This window comes from Podarcis filfolensis (assembly GCF_964270895.1).
Source record: "Podarcis filfolensis genome assembly, chromosome: 15".
In the NCBI taxonomy this organism is placed as follows: Eukaryota; Metazoa; Chordata; class Lepidosauria; order Squamata; family Lacertidae; genus Podarcis; species Podarcis filfolensis.
Window position 1 is genome coordinate 31,846,852 of NC_139618.1, and position 21,868 is coordinate 31,868,719.

Consider the following 21,868-nt stretch of genomic DNA (forward strand, 5'->3'; position numbering starts at 1 on the left):
TCGTTCAGAATCCATGCTTCTCAGGATTTTGTAATACAGTTACCCAATTAAGAAAGCATATAAAAAATTGTATATTAAAGGAAAATGTGCACAGAAGAACAAACATAAGTGAAAATACACTGTATAAGGGGAAAGTCCTTGATGAGTGTATTATGCAAAATTATATTAAAAGGTGGCAAATATTAGGAGAAATGCTATAACTTCTTTTTGCGAGGACTTTTAAAGAAAACCATAAAGTTGTACTGAAATATGGTCAAGATTTGGAAATACAGTCACAGCTGGGAAATGAGGAGGGACCAAAATTGACAGACTCTCACAGCACTATTTGCAGATAAACATGTTTAGGGAGATCAAACACTCTTGAGTCTGCTCAAAGATGAGTTTATTGGACAAAGAGTTCACATTCTCCATATACAAAGAAGTGCTGAATTAGGGATGGGCAGGTTACTGCTCCAGCTTCTATTAGCTGTACTTGGAATCATCCCAGATGTTGACATTGTTGCACTTAGGGGTGCTGCCGCAGCAGAAGGTAAAGTTCCTATAGTTTGAGTTTTCTTGTAGTCGTCTACATTTGGAAGTGCAGCCCCTGTCCACGAACAGAACTTCATAATCTGTGATGATGAGTTGAGAAAGAATGAGCAAAGAATGAGCTTCAAGGGCCAGTAACGTTCTGCAGGAAATATCTCAAACACTCTCTGACCTGAACACACACCCTCCAACATTTCTCTAATGAAAATAGGGATGTACTGTTCAACAACAACAACATCATTTTTTTAAAAAAATTATACCCTGTGCATCTGACTAAGTTACCCCAGCCATTCTGGGTGGCTTCCAATAGCATAATAAAACTATTCAGGGCTGCCTTCAGATGTCTTCTAAAGGTTGTATAGTTACTTATCTCCTTGATTCAGGGATCGCATAACTCTACACCCTCCAAGATTTCGCCAATGAAAATAGGGATGTCCTAAGGAAAAGTGGGACATTCCAGGATCAAATCAGAAACAGGGATGGCTTTTGTAAATCCGGGACTGTCCCTGGAAAATAGGGACACTTGGAGGGTCTGTGAACATCAAAGGAAATAACAAACACAATGTAATTTTTATTTTTTTCTAAAATGAAATGACATTTTTTTTTAAAAAAAACAAACCATTCCTCTGGGCTAAAGCCCTCCAGGACATTGGCCTGGCAGTTCAACTACCTCCAGTCCATCTGTCCACCTGCCAGTCTTAGGATTGCAGCCATAGGATTGCATCCAATGCTAGCCATACTCAGAGTAAATCTATTGAAAGGAAGGGGCTTTTAAATTTCAGTGAGTTTATTCTTGAGTAGAAGTTAGTTGGCTATAGCCCTAAGTATCCCAAGTATGAATGATGTTGGATTTAGATCAGAGGTCGCCAGTCTGGTGCCTGTAGGCTCAGGGGCACCCTTGAGCTCGCCCTCTGGTGCCCACAAAAACCTCAGAGCAACCCCAAACACTGCCCCTTGGGTTACCCCTTTCTCCCAAGAAAATACGGTACATAGTTTCCCACCACCCCTTCCCTTTTAATACTTACTCCAGCTGACCATCCGGTTGTAGCAGAGCTCGTTCTTTTTGGTGATACAACTGCCTGATTTATTTGCACATTTACCATCTGGCTGTACGTCGGCACAGGTAAGACATATGAGAGGCCTATAACCACGAGGTACTTCTGTGGAGGGGGAAAAATCATTTGCTGAATGGCTGCAATGTATTGAGTTGGATAAACTGGCTCCAATGCACTAGAAAAATTTTCTTGGGTTACCGTAAACAAAACAAAAAAAACCCCCAACCAAAAACCCTGGGACATTTTGCCAAATTTAAAAAATCCGCCCAGATGGAAATGTTAATCCTGAAAAAGAGGACGTGTGTGGGAAAGGAGGACATATGGTAACCGTAACGTGATGATATTCAAGAAACAATCCCAGCTCTGTCGCCTGGGTGTTTACAAAGTCTCCCTGAACTCTTTGGGATTCACTCTGAAATAAGTCCACATAGGATTGCAGCCCTGGTTGAACTATGCCTCATTTGGACTACTGTATTTTTCAGTGTATAAGATGAGGGTTTTATACTATAAAATAAGGTTTAAAACCCGGGGGTGTCTTATACACGGGTAGTGGGTAGGGGTGACAGGTGATTGGTTGCAGTGGTTGTCATTGGCGATTTTGTGTGTGATTGGTGGCTGTGGCAAGGCTTGCTTTGTATTGGCTGGTGGTGTGTTAAGTGGGTGTGTGATTGGTTGCTTCTTCAAGGGCTGCTGTGGATTGGCTGCTGCTGCGGCAATTGTGCTTCCTATTTCCTGCTGCTGTTTGCGCTTGTTGCAGACTACAGTGGTACCTTGGGTTACATACGCTTCAGGTTACATATGCTTCAGGTTACAGACTCCATTAACCCAGAAATAGTACCTCGGGTTAAGAACTTTGCTTCAGGATGAGAACAGAAATCGCACAGCAGTGGTGCGCCGGCAGTGGAAGGCCCCATTAGCTAAAGTGGTGCTTCAGGTTAAGAACAGTTTCAGGTTAAGAACGGACCTCTGGAATGAATTAAGTACTTAACCCAAGGTACCACTGTATCGGGTTAGTGGTTTACTGCATCCCCTCCCCCCAAAAAGCTCCACAACTCTGGGCTACCCCCCCCCAAAGCTCCACAACTCTGGGTCATTTTCTTAAATTGGAGTCTCCCAAAATACAGTGGTACCTTGGGTTACATACGCTTCAGGTTACAGACTCCGCTAACCCAGAAATAAGAACTTTGCTTCAGGATGAGAACAGAAATCGTGCTCCGGGGAATTAAGTTCTTAACCTGAGGTACCACTGTAGAGGGCATCTTATACACAGGGGCGTGTTATACATGGAAAAGTATGGTAATAATAATAACTTACGACTGCTTGCTAGGTAGACTGCGACTATGTAGCTCAGTGCCAGAGTTTTGTACATCTTCTTTCCCTTTCCTTCAGGGCACACGAGGAAGCTGCAGAGACAAATATCAGAGGAACAGAGAATCCCAAAGCCAGCCAGAGGCGGGGAAATGTGAACTAGATGAGCCCTGCTGGCTGAGCCCAAAAAACCATGATAGGCCAGCATCTTGTTCTCACAGTGACTGACTAGATGCCTATGGGAAGCCCAAAAGGAGGAGCTGAACGTAAAAGCTCTCTCCTGCTGCCTCTGGTTGTAGAAATGGAACACAGCCACCATAGCTAGTTGCCACCCTCTATAAATGTGTAAAACCCTAAGCTGAAAGTCATCCATCAATACAACTTGTGAGGGGATTCCATAAGTGTGGTGTGAAGGTGATTTTTATTTTATTTTGGGGGTTTCTCTTGGAACTTCCAATATTTGACTTCATTGAATGGCCCCAAGTTTGAGTACAGTGGTACCTCAGGTTTAGAACTTAATTCGTTCTGGAGGTCCGTTCTTAACCTGAAACTGTTCTTAACCTGAAGCAGTACTTTAGCTAATGGGGCCTCCCACTGCCGCTGCGCTGCCGGAGCATGATTTCTGTTCTCATCCTGAAGCAAAGTTCTTAACCTGAGGTAATATTTCTGGGTTAGCAGAGTCTGTAACCTGAAACGTATGTAACCTGAAGCGTATGTAACCCGAGGTACCACTGTATTATGAGAGAGGGATGTAAACTTCTCTCTATTCACTTTTCGCACTTGTATACATCACTATCATGTGCCACTCTGCCCACATTCCCCCCCCCCAAACTAAAAAGACCCAAATGTTGCAACCCTTCCTCTCTCCTTTCAACCCACCGTCCTTTTCTCCTCCTGGAGTGGAGTTGGGTCTTTTTATGCAGTGGGACATTTGTTTGTTTCTTGCTCTTCTACTGCCCCAAATTTATTTTACAGCATAAAATAAACTCTTTGTATTGTCATCTATTTCAGACATCTTAGGGCTGTCTCATTGTTGCTCTTTTTCGAGAGGGGGGTGCCTGCCCAAACAATGAAAGTCTGAAAGCAAACGAGAAGAAGAATGGCACACTCAACCACCCTACCCCATCCATTAGAAACGACACTAGCATAATTCAATCCAACACACACACACACACACACACAGAGGAAAGCAATAGAAAAAGGTGCAATGAAACGAAACTGATAAAATAGCCAAAATAGAGGACCCCACAGAAAGAAAGAGAGAGAGGTTGGGGGGGGGGGAACAGGGGAGAATGCAGAGGGAGGAATATGCAAAGGAAAGACAAAGGGGGGAACATATGTGTATATATGCATATATGATTTGTTACAAGAAAAACCTACTCCTTTTTTCCTTATGGGGTATCCAAGAGCCCGTATAGAGTCCTTATGTAGGTTCTCTATCGGAAGGAGAAAATAACAGAGGCCAACCAGAGAATATTGAGAAGCAAAGCAGCTAGCAAGCCTGATCTTTATTCAACTGTTGCAACAGGGTCCCCCACTCGCCCCAGGCAGGGAGGGAGGAGAGAAACCCAGAACTTTGGTGTGCAAGCACTTATATAGACTTTTGGAATTGCCTACCCTGTAAGCTCAAGACCACTCCCAAAAAAACACCATACATACATCACAGAAAGAGGTGGTCCCCAGCAGAAATTTGAGTATGTTGCTTCTCTCCTGTCTGCCAGGATACCTGATAATGCCTTATCTGATTGCCTTTTCTGGGTGGCCTGGCCATTCCTTTGAGATGGTAAATACTTAGTTCCTGAATCTCTTACGCATATTGACAGTGTGCTCAGCTTAACAGATACTTGCCAGACTGTATTTACAGGGAGGTGTGAGCCCCTACAGTCCAAAGATGATTGGAAAGCTTTTCCTATTTCCTTCCTCCTTGCAGAGAAATATTTGAGGTCCATTTGGGAGAGTCAAAACAGCTTCAGGATTGTTCTCCTGAACTATTTCAGACACATGGTTTATATACTTATGTATGTGTTTGCCTTGTACATTTATGAATACAGTTGTACCTCGGGTTACATATGCTTTGGGTTACAGATGCTTCAGGTTACAGACTCCACTAACCCAGAAATAGTACCTCAGGTTAAGAACTTTGCTTCAGGATGAGAACAGAAATCGTGCTCCGGCAGCGCGGCGGCAGCAGGAGGCCCCATTAGCTAAAGTGGTGCTTCAGGTTAAAAACAGTTTCAGGTTAAGAACAGACCTCCGGAACGAATTAAGTTCTTAACCCGAGGTACCACTATATATATAATGATCTTAGAATTCCTATAACAGTATAGTGCAGAAGAAAAGTATTCTGAATTAGATGGCTGAAAATAGGTTGTAGAGGGGGATGTTATCTCCAACTCTTTTATCCCAATAGCACTTTTTTCGAGGTTCGCTAAATGAAATGGGGTAGCGGGGTGACTGATTGTTCTCTTAAGCCCCCTTAACAAACTACAATTCCCAGAGAGGTCCTGGGACTCAGCTACAGTGGCAAAGAAAAAGCGCTTTATATGTGTTGTTTATGCATTCTACTACTGTGACACCAGATGGCGCTGTGGCGTCCCGTTTTCGCCAACCTTGGTTTCTCATACAAAGTTTACAGTGCACTTAACTGAAACACCTCTTTGATGTGTCTAGATCCAGCCCTAATTTCTGATCCGCCTCAGGTGCCAAAATGCCTGAGGATATGGCTGACCTCACAGGGCTCCAATAATCTCCCCATTTGCATTCCCCCCTTCCTCTAAGGAGCTTGATGCTATGTACCTTCTATGTACCCTGCTGTTTCTCAACTACAGTGGTACCTCCGGTTACATAACCCTCTGGTTACATAAACTTCACGTTATAAAAGTGGCAAACCCGGAGGTCTCAGACTGGGTTTCGCCATGCACGCAATGTGCAGAAGCGGTCCTCAGGTTATGGAAACCTCAGGATCTGACCGGACTTTCAGAACGGATCCTGTCTGCAACCGGAGGTACCACTGTATTGTTGCTGGGATACTTGCACCAGAAATTTCGCTCCTTAACATTCCTTATGGCAGAGTTAAGTAAAGCAATAGCTCCACCAGCTGGAAGCTAAAATCCATGCAAGGTATTGTGATACTTTCTGTTCAATGCTTTAAAACATGCCTCTCCATGTTTTAGGAAGGGGTTTGAGGGAGTGAGTGTGCAGAGTTTGAGACAGTTGTCACAATGGAGATGAGAAGCTTTGGGAGAGTTTGTTGGTGTGTTGGTGGCTGAAGAAGAAAAGATGAGATATGAAGCTATAGAGGAGAAAGAGGCCTTGTAAATTAATATAAGAACTTCGAACCTGGCCCGGTAACATATGGGCAGCCAATGCAAGCTTTTAAGTTATTTCATCTATCAAAATTTAGAAACCACTGATCCCCCGGTGTAGGATACTCGCCAGAATTCCCTTTTAACCCATTAAAGCCAAGTGATAGTTTCACTAGCTGGAAGTTAAAATCCATTAATAGCATTTCAGTGTTTTCAGTGCTTTAACAACCAAACAGAATAAAGCTGTGCCTACCTGGGAGATGCATCCGGATGGAGTGAAGGAAGGGAGAGGTCAAGACAGTGTGTAGAGCAAAGTGTTACTAAGGAGACTGGAATGTTGGGGAGGATAGAACTTGAAGCTTTGGGTACCCAGCTGGAGAGTCAGTGAGAGGAGCAAAAAAGGATGAGATGTGAAGATGGGGAAGTGGAAGGAGAGAGAGATTTTTTTTTAATGTCCTCTCAATGGTTCTAAAAATCATTACAACTTCAATGTGATATAGAAAAATAGGGGTGGTTGGCTTTTGCTGCCCAACTCCCCAAGGGACTGAGTCCCCGAAGTCCATGATCAGTCAAAGGTGATTGGATGGAGGCAGGATGCCATGAAAGCAACAGAGTTCCCTCCCTCCTAGCAATGAAGCAAGGAAGATCCAGAACCAAGGAGAAACATCTCTTTTAAGGGTTTGCATTTTCGCATGGAGAAGGAGGACATCCCCTCTACAAACAGTCAGAAATTATATCACACATAAGGTGGGGTTACTGTGGCTCAGGCAGGCCAAGGTGTGATATTCCTCAGGATTTAGCAAGTTTTACACTGTTGCTGACACAGTTTACACACAACATTAGCATTTGATAAGACAATCAGGATGCTTGTCAGACATCCCTCAATGCAGAGCATTTGGGCAAACAATTAATGACAATTAATACAAAGGAGGTTAATAGATATAGGGGAGGAATCCCTTCAGGAACGCCCCCTGATTGCTATCTGCCCACTTGTTCTCAGGCAAAGGGGGATTAAGGAGGCAGAGGAAATATTTAGAGTCTTTAGGAAAGCCAATATGACTTTTGGATTGTTCTCCTGTACTATTTTAGACATCTGGTTTATATACTTAAGTATGTGTGTTTACCCTGTGCAATTATCAACATTAATTCTATATTTGAGACCTCTGAATTCCTATAACAAATGAAACAGTGCTTATGGAAATCGCTTCAAACCTAGCTAGCTTTCTAGCTGGCTAATAACTTTTTAATAACACAAATAAATTAATAATTGCAACACTTTCTGGGATCATTCCTCCAGGAATAAGGGGGGACATCACACCATCCTACCCCTTAAACCTAACCCAGACGGATGCCCCAGAAGGACACTGTGGTCAATGGTACTGAAAGCCGCCAGGTCTAGGGGAACTAATGGAGTTATGCTGCATCATTTATTCGCTTTCACAAATCATCCACTCAGGTGACCAAGGATATTTCTACCTCAAACCTAGGCCTGAAGCATGTTCCTTATGCTCAGTATCTTCCAATGCCACCTGGATTTGAGAAGCCTCTTGAGTGTGATCTTGTGAATGAACCGGACTCATACTGCACACAACTAACACATAGCAATTTAACAAACCACAGCAACGTTTTGAAAACCTGCATGTATGTTTTTGATCAATGGGGTGGGGATGGCACCCAACTAACTTCTAGGGTGTGATTACTAACTTCTAGGGGCAAAACAGTGATGGAGAGCAGCATCTTTACCCTGCCCAGAATCTTACCACCCCTTTATTGTTTGCAATAAACTGAGTATCTCCTCTCTGCAGCTTTGAACATGAACCTTATATAGTGCTCAAAATTCCTATCACATGTTTTTCTGACTTAAAACCCATGCGATTTTTATGACCTCCTGTGCAAAAGGAGAAGCTTGTAAAAGCTCGACATTTATGGCATCAGACCACAACGGTAAATATTATTTGTATCGCTTTCATGTGGTTTTCTAGTCATTATCCAACTTCAGGCTTGACTAGAGGAAAGATGCAGGAGTCTGCATACTGTATAGGGAATTAAAACAGTTTGACACTGCGGCTTGCTGGACAGCAGGTGGCAGACTTTGGCTTTGGCATATGTAACTCTGGTTCAAAAAATAAATAAAACCTACAAGCAGCGTTCTTGTGGATTCACTCCCACTATAATAAACTCACAAGAGCCCATGCATTTTCAAGATGAGTGTTGTACCTCATTATGTGTACAGTTGCATATGCAAAGGAATTGTATGTAATAAGAGGCATAGCCTGAAAAGCAGGTCTTTTGGTCACTTTGAATTGCCAGCTCATAAAACTATAGGTGCGGCCATGAAAAATTGGTGAGATTCTAACGCTGCCTAAACCAAAACATTTTGCTTAAAAGATCTCCAAGTTCTTCAAACAAAGCATGCCATTATCTACAGGTGGAATGGGGCATTCTGACCTCTGAGCAGTTGAATTCAAGGACAGCTTTTTGGCAGCTCAGGATGTTGTGAAACTACAAAGACAAATGCCTTGGGTTTCTGTGGCCCACCCAGGATAGATGGGAGATCTTTTTTAAAAAGAATGTGATTGCTAGTGAGCCAACTATGATACCAGAAAGGCTATCTGCCCTCCCTACCCAGGGAAAGGCCGAGCCTTGTAGCATGTTCCCATATCTAAACTGTTAGGGAGTTTCGAAATGATGCTTTATTATTGCTTTCTCATCTCAAGTAATTGCGACATTGAAGTTGAATTTTTTTTGGGGGGGGGGGGGAGAAGATCATTAGTTAGAGCCTCTGCTTTTTAAAATTTCTTACTGCAACTTGCTTAATCCTGAAAGACAGAATTCAGAAACTTAGGCTGCATAATCGCTATCCGTTTAAAGCACATTCAAAGCATGCTCTCTCCCTCAAAGAATTCTTGGCACTGTAGCTTGTTAAAGGTTGCTGGGGATTATGGTGGCTCCCTGGGCAACTTTGGAAGTTTCTGAAAATACTTCTGATGAAAACCCACAGTGAGCCGTGGGTAGCTGGGTGGTGGTAGCTGGGTGGTGAGGAGACAACAGTGTCCTTTCCAATGTACTGAATAAACATGTATCATCAAATTTTTTTATTGTTTATAGCCAATGGCCATCACAATACAGTGTGAGCACAAATCACACAGCTACAAAACCAAAGACATTGCATGCACCAGACCAAGACTAATCTACAATGTCCAAAATTTAGGAAAGTTCCTTCTAGTCAGCATCCCTACAGTTTGGCACTTGCACTATTCAGAAATGTTGCCCTTATCTTTATTGCCAATAGTGCAAATAGTGCCACCCTATAGCTGATGCACTTATCAACATGTGCCAAGGATAAACATGTACCGAACAGTTTCAAAATTATCTTTGATCTTTGTGTTCCTTAATACTCTAAGATGCTGTGTTCCATAGCCCCTCCCACCATACGCCTAGAGTTAAGTTTGTAGCTGTGTTCCAATATTCCAATATTTCTAGCTGCAAACATGAAAAAGATTAGTAGGTCCTTAAACAGTAAATTCATGTAGCCATTGGATCAGGTTGTATCACCTGTCCCATCATTGAAAAACCTTTTCTGACTACCATTTTCCAAAAGGATAGTACTGATTTGCATGCCCGCCACATATGGAAATATGAACTTAGCTGTCAACATCCTCTCCAACATTAAGAACTTGAATGAGAGTTTAACCTGGGGAAAATATCCTTTCGATCATTTTTTAACTTGGCCTATCTTAAGGCAGGGTGAACCGTTGTAGTACCTTCCAGATGCTGTGGGATACAATGCTCATTGGCCCCACGTCAATATAGGCAACAGCGAAGAAAGATGGGAGTTGTTGTTCAGCAAAATCTGGAGGCAACACCTTTGGCTACCCCTGTGTCAATATCATCAGGAGTTGTCTTCATATTATTTTACTGTGCGCATCAATAATTTCCACATCCTCTTTCCCAAATCAGTCACGATTTTATGTGCTTAGATCATACTCCCCTTCACACACACCCATTTATAAACTGAAAGAAAGCAAAACCATAACAGTTTTGAGTCTCTTCTCAGGGGAAAGCTGCCTCACAGATTAGCAGTGCAAAATTAAAATATTCAGGGGAGAAGACAGCTGGATTTTTGAGACACTTACAAGCAATCTCAAAATCTTAGATTCCCATCCTCAAAATAGTTTAGCAAACAGAAACAGAAATTAATAAGCATGGCCAACTTAGATCCACTAATTCCAATGGGTCTCATTTGTGTACAAGTTAGTTGGATACAACTCTGTGTTTCTCCACTGGCCAGCAATATCCCTTTCTGCATGAAGGTATCTCTATTTCAATACCAGAGAAATGTAGCGGGAAGAGGAGATCCCTTAATGAAGGAGGGGGCAAGCTAGCAAGTAGGTAACTCAAAGCTTGGTTTGTGGCATTTATTGTGATAAATGGTATGCAGGTGTGTGCTCCTTGCTCCTTCTTATCTTGGTTGGCTCATTTATAATCTGCTTTTTGTCTTCAAATGAAGTCTTATTCAGCCATTACTGCAAACTGGAAAAATTCACATGTCAAGGAGAGGGCAGGAACATTCCTTCCACCCTCTGCAAGTTCAAGGGAGAGTGTCTCCAGTGGAGGGCCTGCTTCTTTCTTTGTAAGCTCCTTGGCAGAATGGAGAACCCTGATTTTTCCAGGGTTCTACATCAAGCTGAAGCATCCACAGCTACATGAGGGTTCTATGCTGCAGACAATCACTACTGAATTCATGGATTGCACTAGCAATGGAGGCATAGCTTAAAAACAAACAAACCCACAACCCTCATACCATGCCGCTCCTCACACTTAGAACTTCCATTCTGCAGTAACTCCCAAACAGGACTTGAGATGTTTCTTTTGCAATGGATGAAATTACATTTGGCAAAATCTGAGGTTGTTTGGGGGAAAGGGGGAACATTCTCAACACCTCCCTCTTTCTCCATCTTTTCCCACAGAGGCCTGTTACATGCCCTTCCAAAATGGCACACCTGCAATGGAGCCCATTGCAAGGAGGAACTGGAAAGAGAATTTTGAAGTGTGTGTGTGCGTGTACTGGGAGATCCTGTCCAGTTTTGGAGGACAAGCATGGAGCCCAGCTTCTTGACAGAGAGAAAGCACACCTGGCAGCCCTCTGCTCCCATAGCAACCAAATTTGTAAGCTTGTTTCTTGTCGAAGAAACATTTAGCTCAGGAGTAAAAGATTGGCTTGGGTACTGAAAAGATGACGGTTCCAGCCCTTTCTTGTTAACTCCTCTGCAGTGAACCAAATGTAGTGTGAATTTAGTCATCGTGGCTACTAGGGCTTGGGGAGAAATCAGGTGCAGTTCACATTTAAAGGCAAACTTATCTAATAGCAGTTTCTGGAACAATGTGCGAACCAAAATACAGCCATCCCACCTTAGGTATGCTCAGGCGGCAGAGCATGAGACTCTTAACCTCAGGGTCATGAGTATGAGCCCGACATTGAGCAAAAGATTCCTGCATTGCAGCGGGTTGAACTAGGTGGTCCTTGTGGCCCATTTCAACTCTACAATTCTATAATCCTTCAATAACTGCACTTCTCTGAATTTTGCAATGCAGTTCTCCAGTTAAATAATGTGTAAGAAAAATGCACATACAAGGGTTACAGCATGCATATAAATACATATTGTCATGGGATAGTGGGGGAACAGGAATCCTCCAGATCCCTGGGTGTCAGATTTCCCCCTCTAGATTCTGGCGGATCTTCCCATGCATGGTGGAGATTCGAGCGGGAGTGCTCAGTGAGTTCTGGTCTCTATAGATTGTTCTCCTGAGACAAAGGTGAGGCATAGCCAGTTTACAACCACCCCCAGAGCCATCTGCAATGAGGTGGCTCTCCTGTGGCAGGCAAGCCCATGAGGAAAAGCTTCGCCAACTGCAGCGGTCCTTAGTCAACAGCGAGACTCTTTCCTTTTGAGCATCTAGGAAAAGGAGAAAGCAAATCCAGGCCCTCTGTTATTTCATTCCAGCCTCTCCCTGGACTTCAGGGGAAATTCCTTCTCCAGACCCAATGCCTGTGTCATGTCTCATCGGTTTGGGGCTATTTACCTTTATTTAGCTTCATTTATCCATCAACAAGGCCCCTGAGAGCCCTGAGTGACTGTCCCAAAGATGGCTTGGATCTAAATCACTTTGATCTAAATTACAGAGGTCAGGAGACTAACTGAGGGTGAGGGGAGCTGGAGGATAATCAGAATGTCAAGCAGCCTTAGTTCTGTCTCTTTGAAACCAAAGAGAGAGTGTGTGTGTGTTCTCTGACATAATTATCTTTTCTTCTTTCCCCTCTTGTTTCAAGCAAAGCAGGCCTTTCTTCTAGGACTGGGATGGGGAACCTTTGGCGCTTTAGATGTCGGTGGACTCCATCTCCCATCATCCCCAGCCAGCATAACTCTTGGTCAGTGATGATGGAAGTTGTAGTACAACTATATCAGGAGGGCCTCAGGTTCCTCATCTCAGTTCTAGCATACCCTCCAATATTTATCTGATGAAAATAGGGACGTCCTATTTAACAACAACAACAACTTTATTATTTATACACTACTGTCAGAATTTGGGGAATCAGCTTCCTTCCCCATGGCCGTAAATAAGTAGATCAAATGAAAGGGAATTCTTACCAGTTTATTTCCTTGATAAACACAGCAAAGAACAAAAGAAAGCATCTAACCAGAATGGCAGTGCTCCTAATTAAGGTCACTCCCCCCTCCATCCCTATTAATCTACGTCACTTCTACGTTTTGTAATCTGAGTTTGTACCTTCTGTGCTTTCTGTTCCTACACTTTCTGAATTCTCCGTGACTTCGGGGAAGGGGGGGTGGATACCATCTAGAGACTGTGAATCTATTAGCTCTCTCTCTCTTCTGGTGTTTCTTCTGCTAGCTGTTCCCCATCCAGTATTTCCCAGCTTTTGCCTTCTATGCCCCTCTGTAAACCACTGTGCAAATCTATACTGTCCTCCTGCTCCTGGGAAGATTCAGGATCAAGATCAGGAGGAGGGGGTGGCTCCCACCATTCTTCCTCAGTGCAGCCCTCCTCAGCACGATCCCTCACATCCACCCGTTAAACATTTTTAAAAATCCCTATACAGGGCTGCCTTCAGAGGTCTTCTCTGAAGGTTGTATAGTTACTTATCTCCTTGGCTCAGGGCTGGCATAACTCCGTGTCCTCCGGCATTTCTCCAGTGAAAATAGGGACATCCTAAGAAAAAGCAGGACATTCTGGGATCAAATGAGAAACCAGGACAGCTTCTGTAAATCCAGGAGTGTCCGTGGAAAATAGGAGCACTTGGAGGGTCTGTTCTGTGAGCTTTTGCAGTGGCCAAAGGGGGTTAAACAAAACCATGATCCCGCACAAGGATGGAAGAATGAGGAAACCCCAATAAAGGAACAGTGGCAAAAGAAATGGATGAACTATGCAGAATTGGCTAAACTGACATACAAACTGTGAGATAAGGACAACTGTGACTTTAAAGAAGAATGGAAGCTTTTTACAAAGTACTTAAAAAGACAACAAAATGAATTGGACTCCTTGGCAGGTTTTGAATAAACATACACAAATTTATTGATTGATAACATGGTAGATAGGTAATATAAGGATCGATATAATTTCATAATATGCAGAGAATAACATGTGCTGAGAAATCAGAGAGAGGAGCTGAGGGAAGTCTCAGGGGGAGGGGGGAAGGAAAAATAATGAATGTGATACATTTTGATATATTGTTATGTTGAAATTGTTAATAATTTCAAGTGGTGTCATACCATTTTAAACATTCATGGTTTTCTCCAATGAATCCTGAGAACTGTTGTTAAATGTGCCGGGAGTGGTTAGGAGGCCCCTATTCTTCCACAGAACCACAATTTCCAGAGTGGTTTTACAGTCAAACACTGTTACCAATGAACTTTTCTACCTTGGTAAAGGGGAAATTGATCCACGTCACCTTAGGATATCACAGTGGGAAGGAGTGAAATAAGACCTATAGTGCTACCAGAACAGAACTTTGGGGCAGACATCCAGGACCCCACTCAGCAGAATGAACAGAAAGACCCTCAAATGCAGCAGCAGAGCTGGCTTACCACATTTTGAGGTAAGTGCAATAATACATACTATCGTTTAAAAAGCAGCCCAACTCCCTGGTAAGTCTATCAAGTCCAGAGTGTAAAATTGTCTAATGTGTACTGCTTAGAGTCAGGTCAGTTTGGGGGGAAGCAATGAGGTCTTCATTTCCTGTTAAGCCATTAGCTCAATGGATGGCCTTCAGCAAGGAGCCCTCAACGTCGAGCCACCGCCATCTGTGTTCGAGGATAATAATAACAGCTTACAATATAGGGTGGTTGTAGAGCTTATTGTTATAAATATTAAGCAGTATTCTGTTATGTGGTGTTTTGCAAGAAGTGCTTAACAGTTCTGGCAAAATCCAGAAAACCACTCTGTGTGTGTGTGTGTGTGTGTGTGTGTGTGTGTTGGGGGGCATGGAAAGGGACTTGGATCTCTGGCTAGCACCCCAATGCTATGCTCATTTTGTCAGAACAAACCATATCTGTCAACCATCCCGCTTTGAGCGAGACATCCTAGAATTACAGAAGCTGTCTCGGCTTCTGATTGGATCCTGGTATACCCCATTTTTGCTCCCACAAGAGCGTGGCCCCCAAAGATGCCCGTTTTGGGGGGCCATGCTCTCGTGTGAGTCACCTGGTTCCTATGAGAGACCCCCTAATGACATGCATTTTGGGGGGCCCTGTTGTTGCACGAGTTGCATGACTAACACGGGTCCATGGACATGAAATACGCTTGTCCTCTGTGGCATGTTGGACAGTATGGCATACTCCTTTTGTTGATCTCAACACACTATGTATCTAAGTGAAGGGTCCCAGGATCACTCACAGGCTCATGCTTCCCTTCTGTTGTCGATCAGTTCTGGCTTTAGGCATCAAGGGATCCTTTATCATATAAAATTTATACAAAGTGAGTGTCATGCATTCTTTCTGGAGTTAATAGAATAATAGGAGAAGGGGCATGGGGAAGGAAATTGGGGGCTATAACGAGAGGACAGTGCTTTGTGATGAATTCTGAAAAAGAACCTTGAGGGATCAGTGCCAGAAAATATGATTCATAGCCTGGAGAACAGACTTGTTTGACAGGAGAAAAATTGGGTATTGCTGCATATAACTCGTTCCAAATTGGAACGGGGTGGAATCAAAACCACATTTCATCAGAGTTCAGACACAGACCGGTACAAAAGAATGCTCACGTAGCCAAACCATAAAAGCCCCTTCAGAAAGGCTGAAACCAACATATATATATATATATTTCTTTCTGAAAGGTTCATCCCTTTCACCCAAAGGGGTGGAACCTGACATTAATAGGATCACTGAGCTGTGGTGTACTGGTAAATTTTGAAGTGTAGGATCCCCAATAGCCATGCAAAGTATACACCCTTGTGCAAATTAATTGAAACAAACAATGTAGTTTATTGTACAAAACTCACATATGCGTACATTAATCAACATCATGACAATCCTATGCATAGTTTCTCGGGAGAAAGTGTGACTGAACTTGTAGTGTATGCTTCATATATATATATATATATATATATATATATATATATATATATTTGTTTTCAATAACAATAATCCAATGTACATGTCATTGTATCAATAACGTATTATAATATCAATTTCAATATCAATCAATCAAATACCCAATTCTGACTGCATAGATTTAATACACACTGAAGTTTAACAAAAGACCTCCAGCCAGCTGAAATTCAACCTTTAGCTTCAAATTAGAAATGCAAACTATCTTGCAAACAAATCTAAGTTGCGAGCATGAAGTAGGAATGCCATCAAAGAAAATGAAAAAAAGTATCCTGTCTCTGTTTGATTCCATTCCCCCTTCTCTGACTTTCTGTATGCTTATCTGCCGCAAACAAACTTGAAAGCCTCATTCTCACCTCACCCGATTACCAGAGCAAACAAGGCCTTTCAATTGCCCTGAGGTTCCAGCAGATTAAGTCATTGCTTCTGCTCTGAAAGGTCCTGGAGTTGCCCTGCCCTGCGTTCTCACTCTCTCCAGCACACCACAGTCTCTGAGAGAAGCAAACACTCTTAAAAGCAACCGAACAAAGGATGTAGGAGTAAAATTGGAGGATTCCATGCTATATCACCAGGAAAAGACTCCAGACTCCTGCAATGAGGAGAGAAACAACAACACAGCCTGTATCCATTTGGGTGGATTTCAAGCATAGGCTGTTAACCTCATTGTTGTGGGCTATTTCTCATCTCCGATTGATTTGGAAAGTATTTAATTTGGAAAGCATTTGAGACCTGGCTGTTGTTGCGTTTCTTCTCTTTTTTTCACTGATAGCAGGAACCATTGAGAGCAGTAAATGAAAAACATCATTTTGTGTCTCTAAAGGGAAGCACAATAGGTTCTCGGAAATACAAGCTGACCTCCAAATAAGGAAATTGATTCGCACACTCATTTAAAACAACCTTTTTAAAAATTAAATCATTTGTTCTCTGCTTGCCAAGGCCCAGATGTGGGATGATGAGGCCTTCAACGAAGTTGCGAAGCAAGACCGAGGAGGTGGGTTCAGTTTTTCTCACGTTTGTTTGAAGGCTTCCATAACTGCATCCTCACCACACACCTCGGCTGTATAATTCATTCTCAGACCAACATTGTTGTCAAAGGGCTAAATTCACTTTGGGGATAAAAGTGGGTTGCTCAAGTGATTTCATTAAGGTTACACTTCTGAAATATACTCAGAGTCGAGTGTGGATTTCATGCTCTTTATTCAGCTCATAGCCATGAGGAATGAATGTTCCCCCAAAATATCAGCTTTATATACATTATTTACACAATTGGCCGCACGTGATTGGCTAATTCCTGGATTCTTCTGTAGGCCAATCAGGTTGCGGATTCACTTCCACCTGGAGCTGGATTGGGTGGCTCCTGCGGACCAAACATACTGCTGCATTGTTCTAGGACCAATCAGACTGCTGCATTTGGATTCTATTCAACTCAGTACATAACAACTTCTGTGTCCATTTTCCTTGCCAAAATAAAAATAGAAAAGTGGAACAAAAGCCCCCAAGGGGAGAAGAAGCAATCAGACCAGAGGAACTCCCATCAACCAAAGCAGAGAGGGTTTTTTTTAAAAAAAAGAAAACCTGAGAGCAAGACTAGGTGTGATGTAGAGAAATGTGAAAGCACGTTGTTTTCCCCCAAAGAATTCTGGGAGCTGTAGTTTCTATTCCCTTTACAGAGCTGCAATTCCAACCAGCTGTTAGCAGGCTGAGCCTAGGCTCATTGTAGTAGAATGGCGAGGGAGAGATGGACTGAGGGGCAATGATTCTCCTCTGATGGAGAGGGCAGGGCAAAAGGAAGTGGTGTGCACACAAACATGCTTGTATGAGGTAGAGATAGAAGTCAAAAGATCTTCATCCATCTAACTGCTTTTCATCCAATTGCTGTTTGTGTGCCCTTCGCAGTATGTCTGCATAGGGCACTTCTGGATACACGGTGTGTGGAATTTCACATAATTAAATTGTGTAATTAATTGCATTTTTCTATGCTGTTAATTTAAGGGACGCAGGTGGCACTGTGGTCTAAACCACTGAGCCTCTTGGGCTTGCCGATCAGAAGGCTGGCGGTTCAAATCCCAGCGACAGGGTGAGCTCCCATTGCTCGGTCTCTGCTCCTGCCAACCTAGCAGTTCAAAAGCATGCTAAAAGTGCAAGTAGATAAATAGGTAGTGCTCTGGTGGGAAGGTAAACAGTGTTTCCCTGCGCTGCACTGATTTCGCTGCTCCGTTGCGCCAGAAGCGGCTTAGCCATGCTGGCCACATGACCTGGAAAAACTGTTTGCGGACAAATGCTGGCTCCCTCGGCCTGTAAAGCGAGATGAGAGCCGCAACCCCAGAGTCGTTTGCAACTGGACTTAACTGTCAGGGATCCTTTACCTTACCTTTTTATGCTGTTCACTGGTAAACAAAGGAAACATAGCACATAAGCAGCAACAGACATCAAGTAAGTATCATTTGCAGACTGAGAACAACAACTATAGCAAACCCCATTTGTAATTGATTCCATTGCAGACATGGGATGAGTAAGAGAACACCAGCAATTTCTGCTCTCATTTCTGTTTCTGTCAGGATTCTCACATCTACATGTGCATCTTGCCTGTGCATTTTGTTCATGCTGGGTGGAAAAAACAACATGTACTGTAGATCCCTCTCTGTGTCATCACTGATTCTGCATCCTGACTCATCATTCCAGAAAGCTCTTGGGTCCACCATTAGCTCAAGTTCAACAACCTATTACATTAGCAATGGGGGCATGAACTGGTTCTGTGCAAGTGTAGATAACCCCCCTGGTTTCACATTCTGATGCCATTAGCCACACCTGGCCCCGGCTGTTTAAAGTTATGCTTGGCCTGCTAATTATGAGTTAAAAGCTTTGGCTCCCTCTAGCATCGAGGCATCGAGGGAATGCACACCTGCCAGGGTCTGAAAAAGTCTAGGTTTTTGCTCCCTTCCTTGACCTCGTAGTTCCTGCCTCCTGGAAGCAAGGCAAAGAAAGCCAGATCAGGTATTCTAATATTTGGATTCATAACATTCCTAAAGTTATGCTAAAAGTGAAAACCATAAAAAATACTTTGTGTTGCCATGTTTTACGGTTAAGAAAATAGACTGAAGCCGTTTTATTCTGCTCTGCCTACAAGTTCTGAGTTACATGATCATTTATTCCATCCTCATCAAATGGCTCGCATTTTCATTAGTCTACCATGTAGTGCAGGGACCCGGGTGGCACTGTGGGTTAAACCACAGAGCCTAGGGCTTGCCGATCAGATGGTCGGCAGTTCAAATCCCCATGATCGGGTAAGCTCCCATTGCTCGGTCCCTGCTTCTGCCAACCTAGCAGTTCGAAAGCACATCAAAGTGCAAGTAGATAAATAGGTACTGCTTCGGCGGGAAGGCAAATGGTGTTTCCGTGCGCTGCTCACCAGAAGTGGCTTAGTCATGCTGGCCACATGACCTGATGGCTGTCTGTGGACAAACGCCAGCTCCCTCGGCCAGTAAAGCGAGATGAGCGCCGCAACCCCAGAGTCGTCTGCAACTGAACCTAACTGTCAGGGATCCTTTACCTTTACCATGCAATGCAACCAAATCCCTCTCCTACTGACAACCTGGTCACTTTTTGAGATGATTGAGACTGGAGACACAAACACTCCTAAGCACCGTCTCCCTCTAGAGAAAGCTTGTTCAAACTTTTTTTTGGGGGGGGGTCCTACCAAGCTTCTAGGAAGCAATGGAATAGATGGGGAAACAGCTAGGATGCAGGTGGAGGAAAACCTGAAGCAAATCCATCTAGTCAGGTCAGACAAAGCTCACCTTAAAGCTGTGGTGGAAAACCTGTTGCCCCATCTGGGGGACTGCAGATTTCCTATCCCTGGTGAAGGTATTAAACAACATGAGTGGGTTCTGCGTCATCATTTATTCCTGAGAGGAAACCTAGGGCTACCATTGGATTTTTCCAAAAGGGAGATCTGGGGTTAACCTGGACTGACGTCTAAGGAATTCCAAGGGAAGAAGAAATAACTTCAGTAACCCCACCCCAAACCACTGAAAGTTCCCACCCAACTTTTGATGCCTGAAGAAGAAGCTGCAAAAGCTGGCGGTGTGGGCAGGCAGTGAAAGACAGGAATGTCACCCCAGCACCGTCTGCTTAGGAGAAACCTCTGGAAGAAACCTCAAGGAAAGCAAAAAGACTTCCAGTAGGGCCAGTGGCATTTCTCAAGGGGTGGGTGGGTCTGAATATCATGGGGCTCTGCACTTTACCAACTGCACAGGAGGCAGGAATTCAACAGGGGCAGCTTTTTCCAAAGTTTCATCTTCATGATGAGGAAAATTGCATGAGCTGGCTTTTGGCCTTTCTGCACACCAGTTAAAGGCAGAGAACTTCACTCCAGACCTCAAGATGCCAACATCCAGACTAATTTTTCTATTTTCCCCAGTTACCCCTCTGCCACCTGCATCCTGATGAAGTGTTCTGAAGGATGCTAAAGCTTGTGCACATTTTGTCCTAATGACGATATTGCCCGACTTCACGTTTTGAAGGGATTTCCTGTATGGACTAACATGGCTGCCTGTTATTTTCTTCTTCTACTGCCCAGATAAAAAGAAAGTGCCAAATCTGTATGTGCAGAACCTGGCATGTCAGGCAGTGGGGGCTGAGGGGGTCTTCAGCCCCCCAAAAAAATTCAAGGAGGGGTTTGTGACCCTGCTCTGCCTCCTTCTCCTTACCCAATGCTCTGTGGGGAGAAGGAGGCCAAGCTCTGTGCTCCCCATTCCCCACCCGGTGCATAACACCAGCATTGCAGTGGCGGGACACATGTGTGTCCTGGCCAGGCACTTAAGTACTGATGTGCTAGGCAGGGGCGGGACATGTCACATGATGTGTTACATGATGTGCCCCTCCATGTGGGTGGCAAGTTGGTGCCCCTGTGCAGATCTTTAACTTGGGTGCATCCTTCAGACACAATGTGGGGGTGGGAATGGAAAACACGCTGTGGTTTCTGGATCTGTTAAACCCGTTTAACACCTTTAGCCCAAAACAAGTTACTTGGTTCATGCACAGCCTACAGATTTTGCTTTTTTAATGTCTGCAAGCCATAAATGTGGTTTCTGGAGGGAGGAAAAAGAAAGGAAACACCACACACACACACACACACACACACACACACACACACATATATATATATATATATATATCCCAAAGGTTGAAACAAGGAACTGTTCCTTCTGAGCAGCAGCTGAGTGCCCAAATCCACATATCTACACACCTTTGTTTTTAAATGCAACCCTCTAAGTTAGCCAGAGAGAAAAGGCCCAGTCTGTCCCATGTTTCTTTTCGCAAAAAAAGTCTGCTCCATCTGGCAATTATGTCATGTGCATAACATACCCCATGACCAGGACTAATGAGGCAAAAGGTGGTTGGGTGGGGGGAGAAGAGACCCAAAACATAAGACTCGTGTATTTAAGAAGGGGGAGTGAGGTAGCCTTCCCTCTGGCTAGAAACTGGCCTGGCTGAATTTCCTCTATCCCAGTGTAAGCACCAGGGCCCCTGCTGAACAGACGCCAAGTCAGAACAGCTCTTGGAATCTGGTCTTTTTCTTGTCTACGGTTACGGAATTTTCCAGAAGGTTTTCTCCCAGTTCTGTTAAAAATGATTCTGCGGCTGTGTACACACCGTACATTCAAAGGGTGCCCCCCCCTTCAAAAAGGGGAAAAAAAGAATACTGGGAACTGTAGTTTACCCCTCACAAAGGTACAATTTTCAGGAGACTTGAGGTGGGGAAAACACACCTTAAATGGGCTTCAAATGTATGGTGCGTGTGCAGCACAGAGGTCAAATTATCTGAAAGGAAAATAACTATACTCATGCAAAGAAGAAACTGCTCTTGAAAGGAAGGCGTATTTGGTCCATGTTACAATGAACAAGGTTCCTTGTTCGGTTTGTAAGAGCATGAGATTCTTAATCTCAGGGTCGTGAGTTTGAGCCCTGCGTAGTAGTAGTAGTAGTAGTAGTAGTAGCAGCAGCAGCAGTAGTAATAATAATTTATTATTTATACCCCACCCAT

The 21,868-nt window shown here is 43.6% G+C and overlaps 1 protein-coding gene across 1 annotated transcript; it reads right to left on the bottom strand.

Annotated features, from left to right (window-relative positions):
* Window positions 1-365: 365 nt before the first annotated feature.
* On the bottom strand, window positions 366-19,689 carry ACRV1 (acrosomal vesicle protein 1). Its single transcript, XM_083589210.1, has 5 exons — window positions 19,620-19,689; window positions 6,450-6,569; window positions 2,898-2,986; window positions 1,554-1,688; window positions 366-611 (listed from the first exon to the last, which is right to left on the bottom strand). The coding sequence occupies exons 3-5, from the start codon at window positions 2,950-2,952 to the stop codon at window positions 463-465; spliced, it is 339 nt and encodes a 112-aa protein (XP_083445336.1). The 5' UTR covers window positions 2,953-2,986; window positions 6,450-6,569; window positions 19,620-19,689; the 3' UTR covers window positions 366-462.
* Between the last annotated feature and the right edge of the window lie 2,179 nt (window positions 19,690-21,868).